Raw genomic sequence first — 19,680 nt, 5'->3', positions numbered from 1 at the left:
GGGTGACACCAGAAAAGGGCTGTCCGTCACCTGTTGCTGTTCCGGAATCTCCTCTCAGGGGGGTTGCTCTCTCCGCTGTGGTGCTCTTCCGCCCACTTAGTCGGTATGGCTGGCATAGGCTGAGCAGCTTCCAGGGGTGTTGCTGATAGTACTCCCTTGCTTCCCGCTCCCCCAATCGCTGTCAGTTCTTCCAGCAATGTGTGACAGCACAGCTGGTCAATATGCCTCCTTAGGATCTGGCCCCCCTCGGACGAGAACTTGTAGGAGCGGGACCCGGTGACCCACAGCACCTGGGTGGCTAACCACTCTGGCCCGCTTGCGAAGTTCTTTGCATATACTGGATCCCCTGGAAAGAATCCCCTAGCGGCTTTCCTGGTTTCGGGGGAACTGCGGAGGTCCGTAGCCCAGTCAGGATGCAGCCTGTCTAGCCTCGTGATCAACATTAGTAACTCGGCAGGGCTTAACCCGATGACGGGGTTGGGGGTGATTCTGTTATCAAATAGGAAGGCTGCCAGGTAGTGATCCCAATCTCCCTGTACAATGCGACCCAGGGCCTCTTCAGTGGTGCGCACCATGCGCTCTGCTTGGCTGTTGGTGGCTGGATGGAAAGGGGCGAACCGAATGTGCTGGATGAGGTACTGATTCAAGAACTCCTGGAATTCCCGGGAGGTGAAAGCGGTCCCATTGTCCGTGACAAGGGTCTCGGGAATCCCATGAGTGCAAAAGACCCTTCACAAGGCTCTGACCACCACCGTGGTGGAGGTTGAAGCTACGGGAATCACTTCCAACCACTTGGTGTATGCATCGACTACGATAAAGAATATTTGGCCCTGGTATGGACCCACAAAGACTAGGTGTAGCCGGGACCACGGCCTCCTGTTGGACTCCCAGCGGTAGACAGGGGCATTGGGCGGATCAGGTCGCGACTCTTGGCAGGGTTGGCACCTTCGAACCCACCCTTCTATCTCCTCGTCCATCCCCGGCCACCATACATAGCTACATGCCAGGGCCTTCATGCGCACTATCCCTGGGTGTGTTTCGTGTAGGGCTTCCAGCACTTGCTTTCGCAATGGGGGGGAACCACCACCCTGCTACCCCAGAGAAGGCACCCCTTGTGCATGGACAGTTCTTCTCTGCGTGATGCGAATGCCCTGAATTCTGCGTCCAGTTTGCCCGTGGGCCACCCCCTTCCTACCTAGTTTAAAATGTGTGCGAGGATGCGGTCTCTACCCGTGGCCCTAGCTACCTCAGCGGCATGGAGGGGCCTCTCTGGTAGAGTCTCTATAAGCATCACATGGTGGGCAGGGATCCGGGTCCATAGAGGGCAGCGGCAGGCAGATGAGGGCGTCCGCGTGTCCCATAGCTTTGCTGGGGTGGTGGACCAGGGCATATGTGTATGAGTTGAGGAACTGATTCCACCGCAGGACGCACTGTGACAGAATTTGCGGTGTCTGGTGATCTGGGGTGAGGAGGCCCAGTAGCGGCTTATGGTCCATGGTGATCATGAAACGCCTACCGTACAGGTAGTCATTGAATTTATGCACACCTGCCACTATTGCCAAGGCCTCCTTGTCTATCTGGGCATAGTTGCACTCCGCAGGGGTCAGGGTCCTCGAATAATAGGCCATGGGAACCTCCCTCCCATCCGGGAGTTGGTGCCCCAGGACGGTGCCCACACCGTACGGGGAAGCATCGCAAGCCAGAATCACTGGTAAGGATTCGTCAAAATGGTGGAGCACATCATTGGAAACTAGGAGGTCCTTGACTGCCTGAAAAGCGGCAGCCTGCTTCTTTTCCCAGACCCACGGGGCGTTTTTATCGAGGAGCCTATGAAGGGGTTCTGCGATGGCCGCTTTGTGGGGCAAAAATGAGTGATAAAAATGTAATAATCCCAAGAAACTTTGTAACTTTGTCTTGCACATGGGGGCCGGGGTGTGGACAATAGCCCTGGTCTTGTCGGTTGTCGGGTGGATTCCTGCAGTGTCTACTGCAAACCCCAAGAACTCTACCCTCAACACCCCGAGGGAACACTTCTCCCGCTTTAACTTAAGTCCCGCCACCTGGAAACGGCAGAGTACCTCACGCAGCCAGCTGCTGAACTCCTCAGCGTCTGGGGCGGCGATCAAAATGTCATCAAAAATGGTTGCACTCCGGGGATCGCTTTGAAAAGAGAATCCATTATGCTCTGAAAAATCCCTGGAGCCACACTAACCTCAAATTGCAACCACCACACCCGAAAAGCTCCCCTGTGAGTCATAATGGTCATAATGGTCTGGGCTTCTGCTGTCCACCGGGAGTTGCTGGTACGCCTGGGCCAAGTCCAGTTTCCCAAAAACCTTAGAGCCTGCTAGGGCTGCCAGTACGTGGCTGACCATCGGAATGGGGTAAGGGTTGTCCTGAAGTGCCTTATTTATTGTGCACTTGTAATCGGCGCATATGTGCACATCTCCATTCGGCTTCACTGGAGTGACTATGGGTGTTTCCCATGCAGCATAGGATACTGGTTCTAGCACTCCCTGGGCCGTGAGGCAGTCCAGCTCTGCTTCTATTTTTGGTTTAAGAGTGAACGGAACTCGCCTGGCCTTCAGCCTTATCTGTCTCATGTGGGTATCGAGGGGTAAGGTGATGGGAGGCCCCTTGTAGCACCCCAGGGACCCATCAAACACTTCTGGGAATTCCCGGCACACGTGCTCAAAATTTTGCTTTCGCATCTGCTGCACCCCCACTATTTGAATACCCAGGCCAGCCCCAGTAATGTGATGAGCTGGCGTTTGACCACAAGAATGTCCAGCTTGCCCTTAAAGTTCTTAAACTCTACCCTTACAGTGGCCGAAACCAAAATCTGTACAGGGTTTTTTTTTTAAGTCCCACAATATGAAGTCCGCTGGTTGCAGCCAGGGCCGGCCATGGGGACAAAGTTTTCTTAGGACTCCTCCAAAATTATGGAGATGGAGGAGCCCGAGTCCAGCTCCATTAGGCATGGAGCGCCCTTGATTAGGACCAACACCCTGACTTTATCTGGGGTGGTGAGGGGCAAGTTCATTACCTGCAGGCTAGTCGATGCGGTCGAGTAGGCATCGGTTGAGTCGTGGTTGGTGGACTGGCGTCTGTGGGTGGCCTTGGCCCGGCAAGCCCATGCTATGCGGCCCACTCTTCCGCAGTTCCTGCAGTCCATGTTGAGATAGGGGCAGTCCTGGCGCTCGTGTGGGTCCCCACAGCGGGCTCACTTGGTGTTGGCTGGTCTCTCTGTTGCTCATGGCCGAGTGGGCGCTCTCAGCCCCATTCCTGGTTGGTGACGTAGCTGGTTTGCCTCCTCCTCCTCTGGGTTGCCTGGTGCCATCTTCTCCTGCTGGACGGCTTCCGCTCGCGGGTTGTTGTAAGCTTTGGTTGCTCTCTCGAACGTGGTGGCTTCATTGAAGGCGAGTTGGAGTGTGAACTCTTTCTTTGCGAAGAGCTATTGCTGCAGTCTTTCATCTCGGAGGCCCCAGACGAAGCGATCCCTCAGGGCTTCGTCCAGCTTATCGAAGCTGCATTTCCCCGCAATTTGGCGGAGAGCAGCCAGGTAGATGGCAGCTGTCTCTCCCACCCGTTGATACCTCTTGTGGAAGAGGAATCGGCAGGCGATGATGGAAGGCTGGGGCAAGAAGTGCCCGGTCAGGAGTCTGACTATCTCCTCATACGTTTTCTCCATGATCTTCACGGGGGCCAAGAGACCCTTTGCGATCTCGAATGTGGCCTCCCTGCAGACACTCAGGAGTACGTCTCTCTTATGGCTGTCATCTGTAATCATGTTTGCTCGTAGATAGCAGTCGACCCATTCCGTGTAGGTCTCCCACCTATCGGGGTTGGCGGGGTCGAACTCTGCAAGGTGGCCCGTCATCCCACTTGGGTTAGCCATGGCAGCGGCAGCGGGCACTTCTGTCTCTCACGAATGCATGCCTTCCTCATCTCCGGCCAGGTCAGCGAAGTTACCTGGCTAGAATTCCACCGTCGTCACTGTAATGTACTGAGTGACGAGAAGTGTTGAAGGCAACATGCTTTATTTGCGAGTACATCACAAGGCAAGGCAATGCAGGCCGGGTCCCGATTATATACATACCCCGGAACAACCCTCAGTCTGGCCAGGTCCAATGCTGGCCAGTTATACTTCTCGCCACAGATCTTGATTGGCGGAGCGCATTTGCAGAGCTACATCCAAGGACCAGTGGACTTCCACTGGTCACCCCCATAGCGTCCGCTGTGTTGTAATTTCAGGACTGAAATGCAAGACACAACACACACACATGCTTAACTGTCTCTGGTGCCTCCACAATGAGGTCTGGAAAGTACAGGGGCTACACTGCTCTCTTTTACACACACACTCACTTGTCTGAAATGAAAGCAAAACAAACAAACAGAAGGGCTGCACTCTGACGAGGTCTGCTGTTGCTATCCCTTCCTCATGAAGTACCCTTTCCTCATGAAGTAACCCTTTCCAGACCTCGTACTTCCTGCTCTAATTTAAAGGAAAACACACATTTTAAAACCGGACCTGTTTGCAGGTCCTACAGAAGCTCTAGAGGTACATGCTGGCTGTGGGGAAGGGGCTTCCCTGCTGGCCAGCTGACTGGGGGCGGGGGGGGGGAAGCCTGTAAAACTGGGGGATTCCCCGCTGGGACCTGGGGATTCGGAAGCCTATCCTGTCCACAGCCAGCCAGCTGGCTGGTGGGTGGAAACTGTCCCCAACAACCACAAGCCCATGGGACATCTCCAACATGATGACATCACAAGGAGACTTCATCACACCATCAATATGATAATCAAAGAGTTTTGCCCAAAATACCAGACCATTGCCATGCAATGTCTCCAGTGTGATGATGTCACTTCTGTGCGATGTCATCATGGTGACATCACCCCACACACTCTCAGAGAGCTCCCTCCCAGCCCCTGCTGGTGTCAGGTAAGGACCAGGCAACCTACAGATTTCCACCTTCACAAAAGTCTTGAATGCAGATGCATTCAATTTAAAATTATTTTGGGTAAATATGTTTGAAAAGCCCTGCACCTCCACTGTTCTTGCCACATCTTGTGTGAAGACAAACATAAAATTCCTCAGAATAAAAGGTTAGGGGGTTTCTTTAGTTTATAATGCTTGATTTTTAAAAAATAATACAATGAATATAATCTGAATGAGACAGTTATGCTTAGTTTATGCAAAATAATTTTCTATATAGTGATTCCTCAGTCCTGGGCTGAAGGATAGCAATATTGTAATACAGCATACTACAAGTGTTCTAACAAGAGAAATGTTACGTGCCTGATTAGAAATATAGCCAGTACTGTGAAAGGATGTAGGTCATAATAAAAGTGAAACAATGCTGAGCGATGAACTGAATTACAAGGAGGTAATTATGTGACAATGTTCTTTCCTAAACAAGAGCCTCATGAAATATGCTACTAAATGCAGCAGCTAATGTGGAAGGGGTTTAAAAGCAATATATGACCGGTGTTCTCAGGTTTCCCCTCTCCATCTGATCCATCAATTGATAGGTTGATGGTATCATCACTGACTCTCTCTTTTAACTGCGTATACATTTTCAGCATTAATAAATTCTGGGAAATATTCACCAATACTACTGAGTGTGTTTTAAGATATAATTGTATAAGAAAGGTCAAATCCAAATATTCATGGCCTGGTCAAGTGTTGTTGAACTTAAGAGGTATGTACAAATGACTATTTTTACCAGAATGGCAATTTGAATGCACAACGCTCCATTGAAAAGTAATTCTTCTGAAAGCTATTTAGTGGAAGAGATGACAACTGTGTTCATGTGTAAAGTCCAGTAGACATATGATTTGTGCCTGCAGTAATCATTGGACCATGTGCGTGTGGATGTCTGCTTATATGCATTGATTTCCTTGGCTGGATAAACAAACTGGCTATTGTTTTGAAATGTGAGTATGCACAGTTCGGACGGTGTTTGGGACTCCAATTTTAGTTTACAACAGAGGAATCACTGACCCTGTGCAATATAAATGGTAAAATGTATGCGTGTGTGGCTTATTCTATATTCAGGTTTTGCCACATTGAAGGAGGGAAAAGGTAAGATAGAGGCAAATGCAGGCGATTGCATTCCTAAAATTATACAATGTTATCTTGCTAAGTACAGCAATCAGTGTTGTGTTTGAATTATTAGTTCAATGATGGATGGGTCAGATGCACTTGTCTGGGAGAGTGAAACATTAATGTATATAATTAATTCAGGTACTAGGTACTGAATAATTTATACATAATATGGCATGTATTTTGTGGAAGAACAAGATATATTATCTTCAGTTTTAGCAAAGCAAAGTGAGGAAAGGCTAGTTAAGTCACCATTGGTCTTTTAACTTTATTCAGCTTTCCCATTCAGTTTCCATGGGTCAGAGTCTCTGCTCATGATTATAGTCTTCAGATTCATTGTAAGTCCAGAACTGGGAACCATGCCCATAATAGCTTTCCAGACTGAAAGGCATATTAAATAAAACATATGGCTCATCCTTCTTCACACTGTAATTGCTTCCACTTTTGTAGTACCCTCTGAAAGTCCATCCTGTTAGAACTGTCATTATAATCAGCTTCTCCAGATGCAATGAGTTCTCCAAAGAAAGGCATTTAACAGGAAATTTTTAGTTTAGATATTGGTTCAACAGATAGAGTAGCCATAGGAATAAGGATCCAAGCTACATTTAAATCTAATGATACGACATCCTCTGCAATAGAAAATACAGCTGCTGTGTCCTGAAACTTGTTTTGTAACAGAACTTCATGGTAAAAGAAGGAAAATAATTTAATGTACCAGTTCAGCATTCCATTTGTTGTTATTGCAAAGCAATAACTCAGTTGAACGTTGAGAAAATGAAATTATATTTAGTGTATATGCTTTGGATATGGTTTTGTCTTTCATGTTTGAATACTGGTTTGATTTGCATAACTTTTTTCAATTGGGCTGCAGTCAGAAATGTACAGAACAGCATTCTCTAATATATAAAGTGCTCTGTCTAAATTGTCTCTATCATTCATGAATGGTTGAAACCCTTCTGATTTGACAGTTATTATGGAATTTAGCCATCTGATTTAGGTTTTCTGGTTGGGTGGAGTAGCTAGTTGTTTGAAGAAGTTCAGGGAGAAGGGCCAGGGACCTTGCTAATCCGAGGCAAGTATCCATTTACCCAAGGACCTGTTAATCCCCAGGACTAGTTTGGGATGAGAGGACTGACTGAGTCAAGGGTTGTCCCTCCCTTGGAGAAGCATTTAAAAGGCATGCCTAGGAGCAGCCAAGGAGCAGCCCAGCAGGTAGGCATAGGTACTTAGCAGAGCAGTTTGGGGAAACTGAGTGAAAGGAAGCCCCTTCCTCTTGCTTGGTTCTGAGACTCTATCCTGGAGTACTTTCCCAACAAAAAGCAACCCTGAAGAGTGAGACAGCTCTGGACTCAGACCCAGCTACAGTGGATCCTGATAGATTCATGACTTTTTCAAGGGAAGTCCCAGCTGTTTGAAATGGGTTGCCTAGAGAAGTGTGCAAACTGTCACCCCTGGTAATCTTTAGAAAAAGATGTAAGTCAAGTTTATTTAAATGGCCTTTTGGAAATTGATCTGCTGTTGTAGTGATTATCTGAATTTTGTTATTTTAATTATTCTAATATTTTAGTATGATCTGTTGGAAACTGACCTGAGCATAAAACAGAAAAGGGGTATACAAATATTTAAATAAATATTATTTTAGACCTTAAGCCTAACATCATTGACGGTCTCTATTAGGGTGAGAATTAGTTGCTTTAAATTTTCCACTGGAGCAAAACACACCTTTAAGTTTTAGCACCCATTACCTGTTAAATTATTTCTTAGCTTCAGAACAAGAGAACTTTAAGGATATCCACTAGAAACAGTGACTCCTTTTGGAAGTCTGTGACTGGAAATAGTTGTACTACTAAGGAGATCTGTGCCTTTGCTACTTGGCTCCACCAGTCCCCCCCCCCCCATTTAATTAAATAATAGCTGTTTTATCCAATTAAAAAACACAAGAATGTTACTGGTCGGAGAGAGATTTCCCATGGCAAGTATGGTTGTAAATTTTATATATTAAATATATACTTATTTAGATTATGTACAGTCTAATCATGTGGCAGAGTTATTCCAGGCTAAATAGGGCTGCATAGTCAGAAATAAAAATAAAGGGATTTAAACTAGAGTAATTGCATGGGACTGTACAGCCAATGATACTTTACCTATGAGTGTCAGCCCCAGTTTGAAATCACCAAGAAAAATTGAAATGAATTGGAAGCCTGCCTGTGTAAAATTTTATAGTAATATCATATGAAAATGAAGAGCTTTCTTCAGTGTCTTCTAGCTGTGTTAGAAAGGCAGATTGATTCTACATATAGCATCTCATATGCAGTTCAGCTTAAAGTGATTTTAGCAAGCAAATTCGGTTAAAATTTCTATGTGAATGTTGCGCTATTTTGATGTGATTTATGTACTCCCAGGGAATGTTTTAAATTTTCCTTATCTGTAGCATTAATTAAATGTGTAATTTAATGCCTTTAACTGATTTATCAACAGCTCAAGTTGTTTGTAATTTAGGATTTGGGAACATCTCACCACGTACAGAAGGTGGAAAGATATTCTGCATCATCTATGCCTTACTAGGAATTCCTCTTTTTGGTTTTCTGTTGGCTGGAGTTGGAGATCAGCTTGGGACCATATTTGGGAAAGGAATTGCCAGAGTAGAAGACACATTTGTTGTGAGTATGATATGCATTTTCCTAAAATTTAAATCATTGCTCTACCTTAGCAAATGTGATTTTAAAAAACAGGAAATACATAATGGAAACAATAGTAAAATGATCCATATGTGGTGGAAAGAGTATTAAAAGCTTCTGCTCCTTTCAAAGCAAACTGTCCACAACAACAGCAACACACTGATGATTTAGTCTTGGATTTTTGCATAATAATGTGTTAAGGTGGATATTTGCCATTGTCTTAAGAGCTAATTTAGTATGCTGACACATACTAGTCACTATGATGGAGTTTCTTGTTGCTCAAAAATAGTTTGAGGGGTGAATTTGAGAATGGTGAATGGAGGGAACATTTAACACTTTCTCTGTGGTTCTCAGCTCCAAATCAGAAATTTCATCCTACTTCCTTGCAACAGTGGTCCATATTTGCATTTGAAATCTGGAGAGGAGAAGTAGGGACAAAAAAAAGCTTCTCTGCTCTACATTGCCTCTTTCTGAAGTCATTTTTTAAAAAGTTTCTTGGGACAGAGTTACATATGTTTGCATGCCTGTGACATGAATTTTGGTTCTAAAATACTTGTAAGACTTCTGTAATGGTCTTCTTGCATTCTTCATCATACATCTTGCTTGCATCATCATAAAGGAAAACAAGGGGAAAGGGAAATTAAATCACTGTTATAATAGGCCAATTCCTCTCAGTTTGATTTAGAATTGAGTTGGCATTTAAAGCAACATCATAAAACACTTCACGAAAAATAATTAGCTGACCAGCTGTTTTCAAGAGTTTTTTATTGGTAGCATAGAGGAATCTTAGGTAGAACTGCCATTATTAAGGGATACCAGTTGCCACTGATGTTTTCTAGAAACTTCTATTCTAAAACCAAATTCTAAATCTATATAAAGAAAATATCAGTCTATAGATGCAAAAGCCAGTTTTGGGAAAATTCTGTAGGTGGGATAAATCAGTGGTTCAGGTGGGGCAGTATTCCTCTTTGTTCATCCTGGCTACAGTCTGATTTTCTGTATAATAAAAAAAACAAACAATAGAGAAAGAAGAAACAATTCTTCAAACTGGATAGTATATCTGGAAAGCTAAAGGAAAAGAATCTGCAGATAACTGCTTTGCTGTTATACCAGCAATCCCTGGCGCAAATAGAGTATGGATATCATTCCAATGTACCACCAGTGTTTTCCACAGTAGTAGGGTACCAGGTATTACCTGGCTGCCATTGGGGGAAGCACGCACATCATGATGGTGTCACCCAGAAGTGATGTCACCATGCTGGGTACATCATAGAGGCTTTTTTACCTGTGTGCTAGAGCATCCTGTGCACAACATGCCTGCACATCACTTCTGGTTCCCCCCGCTGGCCAGCTCCATGCCAGCAGATTAGAGGCCCCCAAACCAGGGGTAGCCCCACCCCCAACAGGAGGCAGGGAACCGTACACATAGTTGTAATGTGCAGAACAATCTTAAGAACACTGAAATCATTCATTACATAGTATGCATTATATTTCATTTCAAATCGTTGACATTTCTTTAAAAACTATATTAAATTCTGTATGAAACACTTTTTGCATGCACTGGCTTTGGTAGCAATTTTATTATAAATATTTTATCATTATCCTGCGAAATAAATTCTTTGAAGGCAAATCACATAGAAGGCAGTGTGAGAAATAATAAAATAAAATGTATGTATTTTGCATCATTTGCATTATTTACATTATGGTATTTCTGTCATTGACTCACAAATTGTGTGTTACCATCAAGCAGTGGCACATCAGGTATAGTTTGGGGCTTTCTCTGTATTTTTTGTATTGCTGCTATTACCACGCCTTGTTTGGTCTGAGGCGATTGCGAAGACCATCAGAAGAGGTGATGAATGAGCTGGGGATTCCGGTGCTCCTGGGGAGGGGAAAGTACAGTGGTGGGAACAGGCATAGATTTAAGGGAAGGAGTCTGAGATACCAGAATGCTCGGCCTCCTTCCAGCCTGCATCCCATCTGGAACACTAAGATATGCTTTACGGAGAACATCTAGCTGGAATAGCAAGACAACACACTTAAGATCATAGCACCTGGAATGTCAATTTCTATGTTTTAAATTGTTTTAACTGATTTAATGTTTTATTGTATGTTTATATTCATGCATATGAATGACCATGTGAGCTTCCCTGAGCCTGCCTCGGCGGGGAGGGTGGGATACAATTGAATTAAATAAATACATTCTTTTAAGGGAATGAGATGAGCTAGTCCATTGGTAATTCAGACCACTGTGTACCTCATATGACAACTGCTGTATGATTGTACCCTCATACTGTGAAGTAGTTATTCTGGATTACAGATTGAGCAGTCTTTGCATAAAGACACTGTCATATATCCAAGCATAGGCTGGATGACATGTTTCCAGTATAAGGTCCTTTCCTCCAGTTTAAGGAGCCTTCCTCCCAATTTAAGTAGCTCTTCTGTTGAAAGAGCTCCTCCAGTTTCTTAAGCTGGAAGAATGCATTAGGTTTTGCCCAGTAGGATGGTATGATATATGCCAGTACCACACAATGAAATTGGTTTATTAAGAAAATAAAGATACCTGGGCATTACATATGTTATTGATGCCTTCTTCACAAATAATAGTGCCCTTTATTTCCACTTATCCAGGACTGATTACTTTGTCCTGTAGAAAACTTCATCCATGTTCAGGCTAATTATCCACCCCACCAATTAAGATCCTCCGAAGAAGACCTGTACACTGTGCCCCCACCTTCAGAACTGATGTAGGTGGTGACCAGAGACAGGGCTTTTTAAGTGGTGGCACCATACCTCTGAAATGCCCTGCCATGTGAGAATCATCTCTTGCCTACCTTACTTTCTTTTAGGCACCAGGCTAAAACATTCCTTCACCAGGCTTTCCCCCCTCTTTCAAATGTTTTATGGTTTGCCTCTGGCCTGAGATTCAAGAGGAGATTGGATAAGCATATGGAGCAGAGGTCCATCAGTGGCTATTAGCCACAGCTTATCATTGGAACTCCCTGTCTGGGGCAGTGATGCTCTGTATTCTTGGTGCTGGGGGGGGAGCACAGTGGGAGGGGCTTCTAGTGTTCTGGCCCTACTGGTGGACTTCCTGATGGCACTTGGATTTTTTGGCCATTGTGTGACACCGAGTGTTGGACTGGATGGGCCATTGGCCTGATCCAACATGGCTTCTCTTATTCATTTTATCAACATCATTTAGACCAGGGGTGTCAAACATGCGGCCCAGGGGCCAGATCAGGCACCCAGAGGGCTCCTATCAGGCCCTTGAACAACTGGCTGTCATCTCCTTCCTTCTCCCTGTCTCTTGCTCCCTTCTGTATCACAGCTTGTTTTGCCAGGCTTGCTCAACTGCACAGGAGCTACAGAGCAAAACCTCTATTTTCTCTATTGGTTGAGGCACTTCCTTGTGGAGGAAAGGCGGGGGGAGGCAGAATTTGCTTTGCCAGGCTCTCTCAATCACACAGCAGAGCTACTGAGCCAAGCCTCTCTTCCTTCTACTAGCTGAGGCTCCTCCCCCTTCTGGTCCCCTGGGGAAGGAAGAAAAGAGCCAGAGCTTCCTTTGCCCAGTTCCCTGGGTCCTATGGGAGAAATACAAAAAAGCACCTTTAAGACCAATTACTTGTAATGTTTTAAGCATGTTTTATTTTTAAGTTTATTGTAAAATCTTTAATTGTGTTTGTCTGTGTCCTTTGTAAAGTTTACATCTCTGCTACCTAATCTTAAATAGGCACACATGGCCCAGCCCGGCCCAATATGGCAGTGGGCCAGCAGGGGGGGATAGAGTTTTCCTCCCAAATTGCTAGAGCATCTGGGAAAACCATGGAATTTTTCCAGAAGCTCCTAAAGCTGCCAGCATGCGACGTGGCTGGTGCAATGACATCACTTATGAGTGATGTCATTGTGCCACATGCTCATAGCATGCGTGAAAAAAGTTCTGTGCTGAAGGCCACAGGGGACTTGGCAACCCTATGGGGGTTCCCCGTTGCAAGGGCCCTCTCCCGAACTGCCCATCAGCTGGCTGGAGGAAAGGCTTACCAGTAAAAAGAGAAAAGTCCAGGCACATAGCCAGCATTGTACAGGAAGTGATATCATGCCAGTGACTTCTTGGAGATGTTTTGGTATTTAGAGGGAATATCTGGCTTCTGTGCAATTCCAGCAACAAGGCCTTTTCCCTCTAGTATGTTCTTCCTCACTCCCACTGGTTGCCAGGTAACCCTACTCTTAGATTTTAAGCCAAATGTAGCAGAATTTTAAGCGGAATGGTCCTCCATCCCCCACTGGTTGTTCTATCAACCCTACTGAGAACAGATCTCCTGTCTTATGGCTATTTAGGCTCTTCTCAGTAGGACTGTGCTTACTCCGATGTGAACAGTATCAAAGGTTAATTGATTGGCATGTTTGCAGGCCCTACTAATTCACTCCTTTGTTGAAGCAAATAGATTTGTTTAGTGCTGGGATTTTTAATATTGGATTTGGAAGGGTGTAGCTGCTTAGGATATGTCATGATCCTGGGCCTAGTGAGGCCTACAGGCTCCTGAGAAGCCTGCCTAGGAGTTATTACAGAAAGTCTACATTTCCCATGATCCCCTCTGTCCCTCTGATTGGGTGGCAAGGTTTTGGAGGAAAAACTGGCTGAGAGAGGGGTGGGACCTGGGAGGAAAGCATAAAAGGGCCAAGCACAGACAGGATGTGTTCTTTCCTGAAGAGGCTGCAGGCAGAGAGAGAGGTTCTCTCTCTGGAAGGCTGAACTGGAGGCAGGCTGAAGTCTAGAGAGCTTGCACCTGGGAAGAAATCCCTCACTCGAGGAATAGGGTTGCCAATCCCCTGGTGGGTGAAAACTGCAATAACCACTGTGAATGGGATACGGAGCAACTGATTGGTTTAGAATAGGAAAAGGAGTTCGACAAGGATGTATATTGTCACCCTGCTTATTTAATTTATATGCAGAGTACATCATGTGGAATGCTGGCCTGGATGACACACAAGCCGGAATTAAGATTCCTTGGAAACACATCAACAACCTCAGATATGCAGATGACACCACTCTAATGGCAGAGAGTGAGGAGGACCTAAAGAACCTCTTGTTGAGGGTGAATGAGGAGAGCACAAAAGTAGGCTTGAAACTCAACATCAAAAAATCATGGCATTCGGCCCCATCACACCTTGGCGAATAGAAGAAGACATGGAAGTTGTGACAGACTTCACATTTCTGGGATCCAAGATCACTGCAGATGGTGACTGTAGCCATGAAATTAAATAACGTTTGCTCCTTGGGAGGACAGCTATGGCAAACCTAGGCAGTATAATAAAAAGTAGAGACAAAAGTAGAGACCCTGCCAACAAAAGTCCATGTGAGAGTTGGACCATAAGAAAGGACGAGCGCAGAAGAATAGATGCTTTCAAGCTGTGGTGCTGGAGAAGAATCTTGAGAGTCCCTTGGACTGCAAGAAGATCAAATCAGTCAGTCCTAAGGGAAATCAACCCAGACTGTTTCCTGGAAGGTCAGATGCTGAAGCTGAAACTCAAATACTTTGGCCACCAAATGAGAAGGGAGTACTCAGTGGAGAAGACCCTGATGCTGGGAAAGAAGAAGCAAAAGAAGAAGGGGAGTGCAAAAGATGAGATGACTGGACAGTGTTACTGATGTAACTATCATGAATTTGAGCAGATTTCAGAGGATGGTGGAAGACAGGAGGGCCTGGCATGACTTGTCCATGGGGTTGCAAGGAGTCAGACTCAACTGTGCGACTGAAGAACAACAAAAAAATAAAGCATTTCAAAGAAAATCATTCTTTTATATTTTAAAGACTTTTCTCAAAATATATAATTTATAGCACTTAATTCAGATTCAATGTCCATTCAACAAAATTTAAAGTTTCCCATAGGATATAATGGAGAATTGATTCATGGGTATCTGAGGCCCTGGGAGTTCTGTCTTTTGATGTAGAGAAACCAAATTTGCAGCATAGCATCTGATGCCTCTCCTCAAAACGCCTTCCAAGTTTCAAAAGGATTGGACCAGGGGGTTCAATTCTATAAGCCCTAAAAGAAGGTGCCCATATCCTTCATTATTTCAAATGGCAGGAAGGCATTTAAAGGGTGTGTGGTCCCTTTAAATGTGATGGCCAGAACTCTCTTTATGCTTGTCTAAGCCTTGTTCTTGGTTCCACCCCATGTCTCCTGGTTCCACCCCCAAAGTTCTCAGATATTTCTTGAATTGGACCTGGTAACCCTACCAAGGACAGTGGTGAGTTTTTGTATTAGTAGCAGGGAATGTCTGGTGAGTTGCTTCAGGGCTTCTATTTATTTGCACCAACCTTTACTGTTTTCATATTCACGATAGCACTAAATCTTTATCATCCAGTTATTGTTTCAGAGCAGTAATAATAAACTTCTTTTTGTTGTTATACTGCCTGGGTTCTCGTGTCTCCTTGGTCACAGTTAAGAGGATTTACTAATAAGGAAGACAGGTGGATGGTTACTCTGGGCCCTCCCATGCAGACCCTTACCAGAGTGGTGGTAGCCAGTAGAAGGCCCTCCTAGGCCCCTGCTGTGTTTCAGGATGGCATGGTGTAAATGCTCCTGCAGACTGGCCTAGACAGGACAATCTCCATGGTTGCACCACAGATTTATAACCAATTTCCAAGAAAGGTCCACCAGGCACAATTAAAAAAAATCCTTATGTCTTTTAAATGGTTTATATGTTCTATTGTCTTTCTTTTCTTTTTTTACTGTGCTAGTTCTTATATGGTTTTTAACCTTTTAAACATTGAAAATTTTAGCAAAACAGTGCAGTGTTTTACTAATAGTGGATTTCTTTCTTCCCTTCCTCATGTTTGTTCTTTTCCCCCTAGAAATGGAATGTGAGTCAGACAAAGATTCGCATCATATCAACAATAATATTCATACTGTTTGGTTGTGTGCTGTTTGTTGCTCTCCCTGCAGTCACATTCAAGCGGATAGAAGGCTGGAATACACTAGATGCAATTTATTTTGTAGTTATTACATTAACGACCATTGGCTTTGGTGACTATGTAGCAGGTAAGATTTCTATCAAGTTCTATTTACTTTAAAAAATATTTTACAGATGTACATAATAATTATACAGGATTCTTCTTCGTTAGGTAAGAAATCTGGCTGTCCTACCCTTTGGCGGTTCAATATTTTGGCTTTTTGGCACAGCCCAGGAACTTGAGGGATCAGGAGCCCCCTTTAACTTAAACCCTGATAATGGCACTTGAGTTTTTTTTTTTTTAAAAAAAATCAAAAATAACAAAATATTTTATTTGACATAGAGGAGAAAGGTCAAGTGAATTCAGGGGTTGGAATTTTTGAGGTAAAATAGATTTTGCGCAGACTTTAGTTCTTATGTACAGGCTAATGAGAGTTTCATTAGCTTTCTTAAAACTTTTATTGAGAGGCTTTTGTTCCAGAATTTTTCCAAACACTCCAGAAAATTTTCTTCATATTTCTCTAATTATTTTGGTTTTCCAGAAGGCTGGTACATCCTTTTAAGTACCCAAACCCCTTCTCTCAAAACACTAGTTTTTGTATGATTTTTTAGGTTTCTGTTTAATCGCAGCGGACCATAGGTCTCTATACCCTTCAGAGATATCACCCTGTTCAACTGGGTAGGGAATCTTCTTCTTTCCTAGAAGTTGTATCCCCTTTCTTTGGCCCAAATAGAGTCTCAGTTTATTTCCCAACCTCCCTGACCAACTTTTTCCTAGTTCTCCTGTCTGTGATGAAGTGTGCTTAAAGCACATGAAAGCTTACATTCTGAATAAAACATTGTTGGTCTTAAACGTGCAACTTGACTCCTAATTTGTTCTCAGCTAAGGCTGAAGTTAGACTCTCTCAGTCAAGACAGAATTCATACTTTCTCCAGTCAAGGCTCAAAGCAGAATGAAATCTCAGCATGCAGTTCTCTCAAGACTCTATGTACTTAGCTAATGCTGACCAATCAGAATGCTCAGAGCAGCCTGTTACTCAAGGCTCTCTGGCTCTGTGAAGAATTAACCCTTCACATACCTTCACATACCTTTACTCTTTTTTACATCACTCTGAGACTTTTTTTAAAAAAAATGCAGTTCATCACAACAGGTAACGTATCTGTTTCTGCGCAGAGCAAATTGGCTCATAATGTGTGTGGAATGAATAAAACCAAATTTTGTTTGAACTATGTTTTGTGCAGCAAGCTCTGACTAGTATGGCACATGTAGATAATAAACCCCAGTGTTTGTGTTCAGACCAGCTGCCTGTTCCTTACCTCCTCTCTTGCTAATCGTATTGCTACAGTCATCTGTGGTATATGAATTCAGATGGTACAGCAAACCATAATTTGTAGAAACTGAAGTTTACAAACCCAGCTATAAGCCCTAGAACAAAATCCCAGGTTTGTGCCAACCACAACCCCTAGATAGTTAGACTGCTTGGATTAAGTCATCACAAATAACCAGGGTTTGATTAAATTGTAAATCAATGTATAGCATAATATCTGAATGCAGCCTTAGTCCAGTCAAAAATACATGACCAGAGTTTTAAAATGATTTTTACCATATGAATAGTCTCCTTCTCTCTTGTAGACATTGATATTCTTTTTTACTGCTACTCTATTGTGCTGTTTTTAATTGATGGCTTACAAAAATTTAAGCCATCTATAAAAAAAAATTAAGCCATCTATCAGGTATCATCCAACCTTAAAACATTTTGTCTATTATTAACAACATGCTTTGAAAAAAATTAAGTGTCTGAAAGAAGTGAGTAGGAGGCTTGGAGAATCCTTACGGAGATAAAAGTGTCAGAAGAATTTACACATATAGAGATAAATGAAATAGAAATTGAGAGGCTTTTAGAAATGTGAGTAGAATCTATGAGAATCCTCTTTTTTTAAAATAACAATTGAATAGGAGGAGAGAATGGGAAGAAAGTATTGATAGCAGCTGCTTTAATTGTGCAAATATATTTGTTCACTTTTTAAAAGGAACACTATCACTTACATTATGAACAGAAGCCACATAATAGCTTGGATCCCATGGGGATGAGCATGGAGGGAAGCAGTTTTTGCTGATTCCCTCCTGCTGTGGGAGACCTTTCCAAGGAGAAGGATTTCAGGGAGCATTTTGAGAGGGAGGAATCAGAAAAATCCCTCCCCCACATCTTGTGGTTGCACAAATCTGAGTGGGATTCAACTCACTATAGAATTATGAAAATTGTTTCCACTTCTTTAATATATCTGTTCTTTGGCTTTGATCCAGCAAGGTCCTTATGGGATGGGGCTATAGCTCAGTGTCAAATTTATTTCCAGCAGCTGAGTCGCTATGCCACCGGCTGCAGGAAATTCATTGCCCCCCAAGTCGAAATGAAGAGTCAGACACAAGGTATTGGTAAAACTAAGAGCCACTTTATTATATGAATAAACAAAATGGCAAGGGCAACTAAACTGCGGCCTGGTCAGGGCCAGGGGTCTCAACAGACCGCTCCCCTGCCATTAGCGGGTGAAAGACCTGGCCCCCCAGTTGGAGCTGTGTGTCACAGCTCCCGCCAGGCCGGCCCAGCGAGGAGGCATGCCCCAGAGGGCCCAACCACCAGATGCATGTCTCAATAGAAGGCACCCTCTGGTCGAGCCTCCAGGAAGGTCTGCATTCACCCACCCCGGGTCATGAACACCCAAAGGTTGATCATGCAAGACCCCTAACTTCCCCAAAGGGGGAGGCTTTCCGGTCCTCCCCTAGCTGCTTAGCACCATAAACCCAGTAAAACCTGCCGCTACTAAGGCCAAATCTCTACTTAGGGCTCAGCACCCACCAGGAGGCCCAGAGCCACTCGCAGCCCTTGCTGGAGATCTCTCAAGAAAAGCATGTTACCTTTTTCAGAGATATGCACCCCATCCCCTCTGTAGAGGTCAGGATATTTTGTAAAAATATTTGGGTGGGGCAAAAAGTGGCCCAACCCCCCTTCCAATGCCTTCTGAATTTCCTTATTAGCTTTGTAAAGGGCCCTCTCAATACCTACAGGGTCCCAAGCACTAAGACAAACCAGGCGGGGAATCATGGCTGACCAAATTATAATGGTCCCCGGCCATCTCTCCCTGATGTGCCTAAAATCCTCTCGTGCCTGCAGGACCAAAGCCTTGCTTTTTACCAGCCTGAGGTCATTCCCCCACAAGTGAATGATTAAAACCTGAGGAGGAGGGCCCACATTCCTATGAAATAACAATGACAGCAGGCCAGGCCACTGAAGACCCCGGCACCCCCGCCATTCAACAGTAACATATTGGCTGAGTCCCAGCTGATAGCTGACCGAAGTTCTCTGAGCCTGATGTGCAGCCCAAAACTCATAGCTATGTCCACAGATGAGAACTTGGCTCCTCTGGCCAGGAGCAACAGCATCTAAAAGGAAAGAACAGACAAACTAGAAACAAATACCATAACTTTCCCATTGCAAATAAACAAAGATAAGAATGGAGCAAAGGGTGAACATAAGATTTGTAAGCCAGCGATCGCCAACAGCCAAGGTGCTGAATGGAGGAAGAAGGATATCCCAGGGCAGCAGCCGTCAAGGCCACCCCGATTCTAAAGGAGTGGGTACCAAACCGCACTCCAGACAACCCCAGCTCAGCTAAGGCCCTAGAATTCACAGCCCAAAGCTAATTGTCAGTGGGCTGCCACTAGGATGACAAAACAAACACCCCTTGTTGTTCCCCCGTACTGCCAAATAAGCAGCCAAAGCAGAAACTGGGCACAGCTCAACCTCAGCTCCAATACGGTCCCTTTGCACTGGTCAGTCTTAGAGCTCTGGATGGCAAGAACTGCCTTACCCTCCATTAACCTCAGGTCTCGAAGCGACAAAGCCTTACCAGAAACTTCATTTCTGGAACTTGCCACTAACTCA

The 19,680-nt window shown here is 44.4% G+C and overlaps 1 protein-coding gene across 3 annotated transcripts in view; it reads left to right on the top strand.

Moving 5' to 3' along the window:
• The window catches only part of KCNK2 (potassium two pore domain channel subfamily K member 2), a 268,253-nt gene that overhangs the window by 176,669 nt on the left and 71,904 nt on the right, over positions 1 to 19,680 (top strand). For 2 of the 3 annotated variants that reach the window (XM_060246797.1, XM_060246815.1), the window contains exons 4-5: positions 8,582 to 8,763; positions 15,642 to 15,828. In XM_060246797.1, coding sequence (XP_060102780.1) covers positions 8,582 to 8,763; positions 15,642 to 15,828 — 369 coding nt within the window. The remainder of the gene's footprint in view (positions 1 to 8,581; positions 8,764 to 15,641; positions 15,829 to 19,680) is intronic. The other variant, XM_060246807.1, reaches the window with a different exon arrangement.

The sequence above is a fragment of the Heteronotia binoei genome, chromosome 1, assembly GCF_032191835.1.
Source record: "Heteronotia binoei isolate CCM8104 ecotype False Entrance Well chromosome 1, APGP_CSIRO_Hbin_v1, whole genome shotgun sequence".
Classification (NCBI taxonomy): Eukaryota; Metazoa; Chordata; class Lepidosauria; order Squamata; family Gekkonidae; genus Heteronotia; species Heteronotia binoei.
The sequence above is the reverse complement of the archived record's forward strand: the minus strand, read 5'-3'. Positions and strand labels throughout refer to the sequence as shown.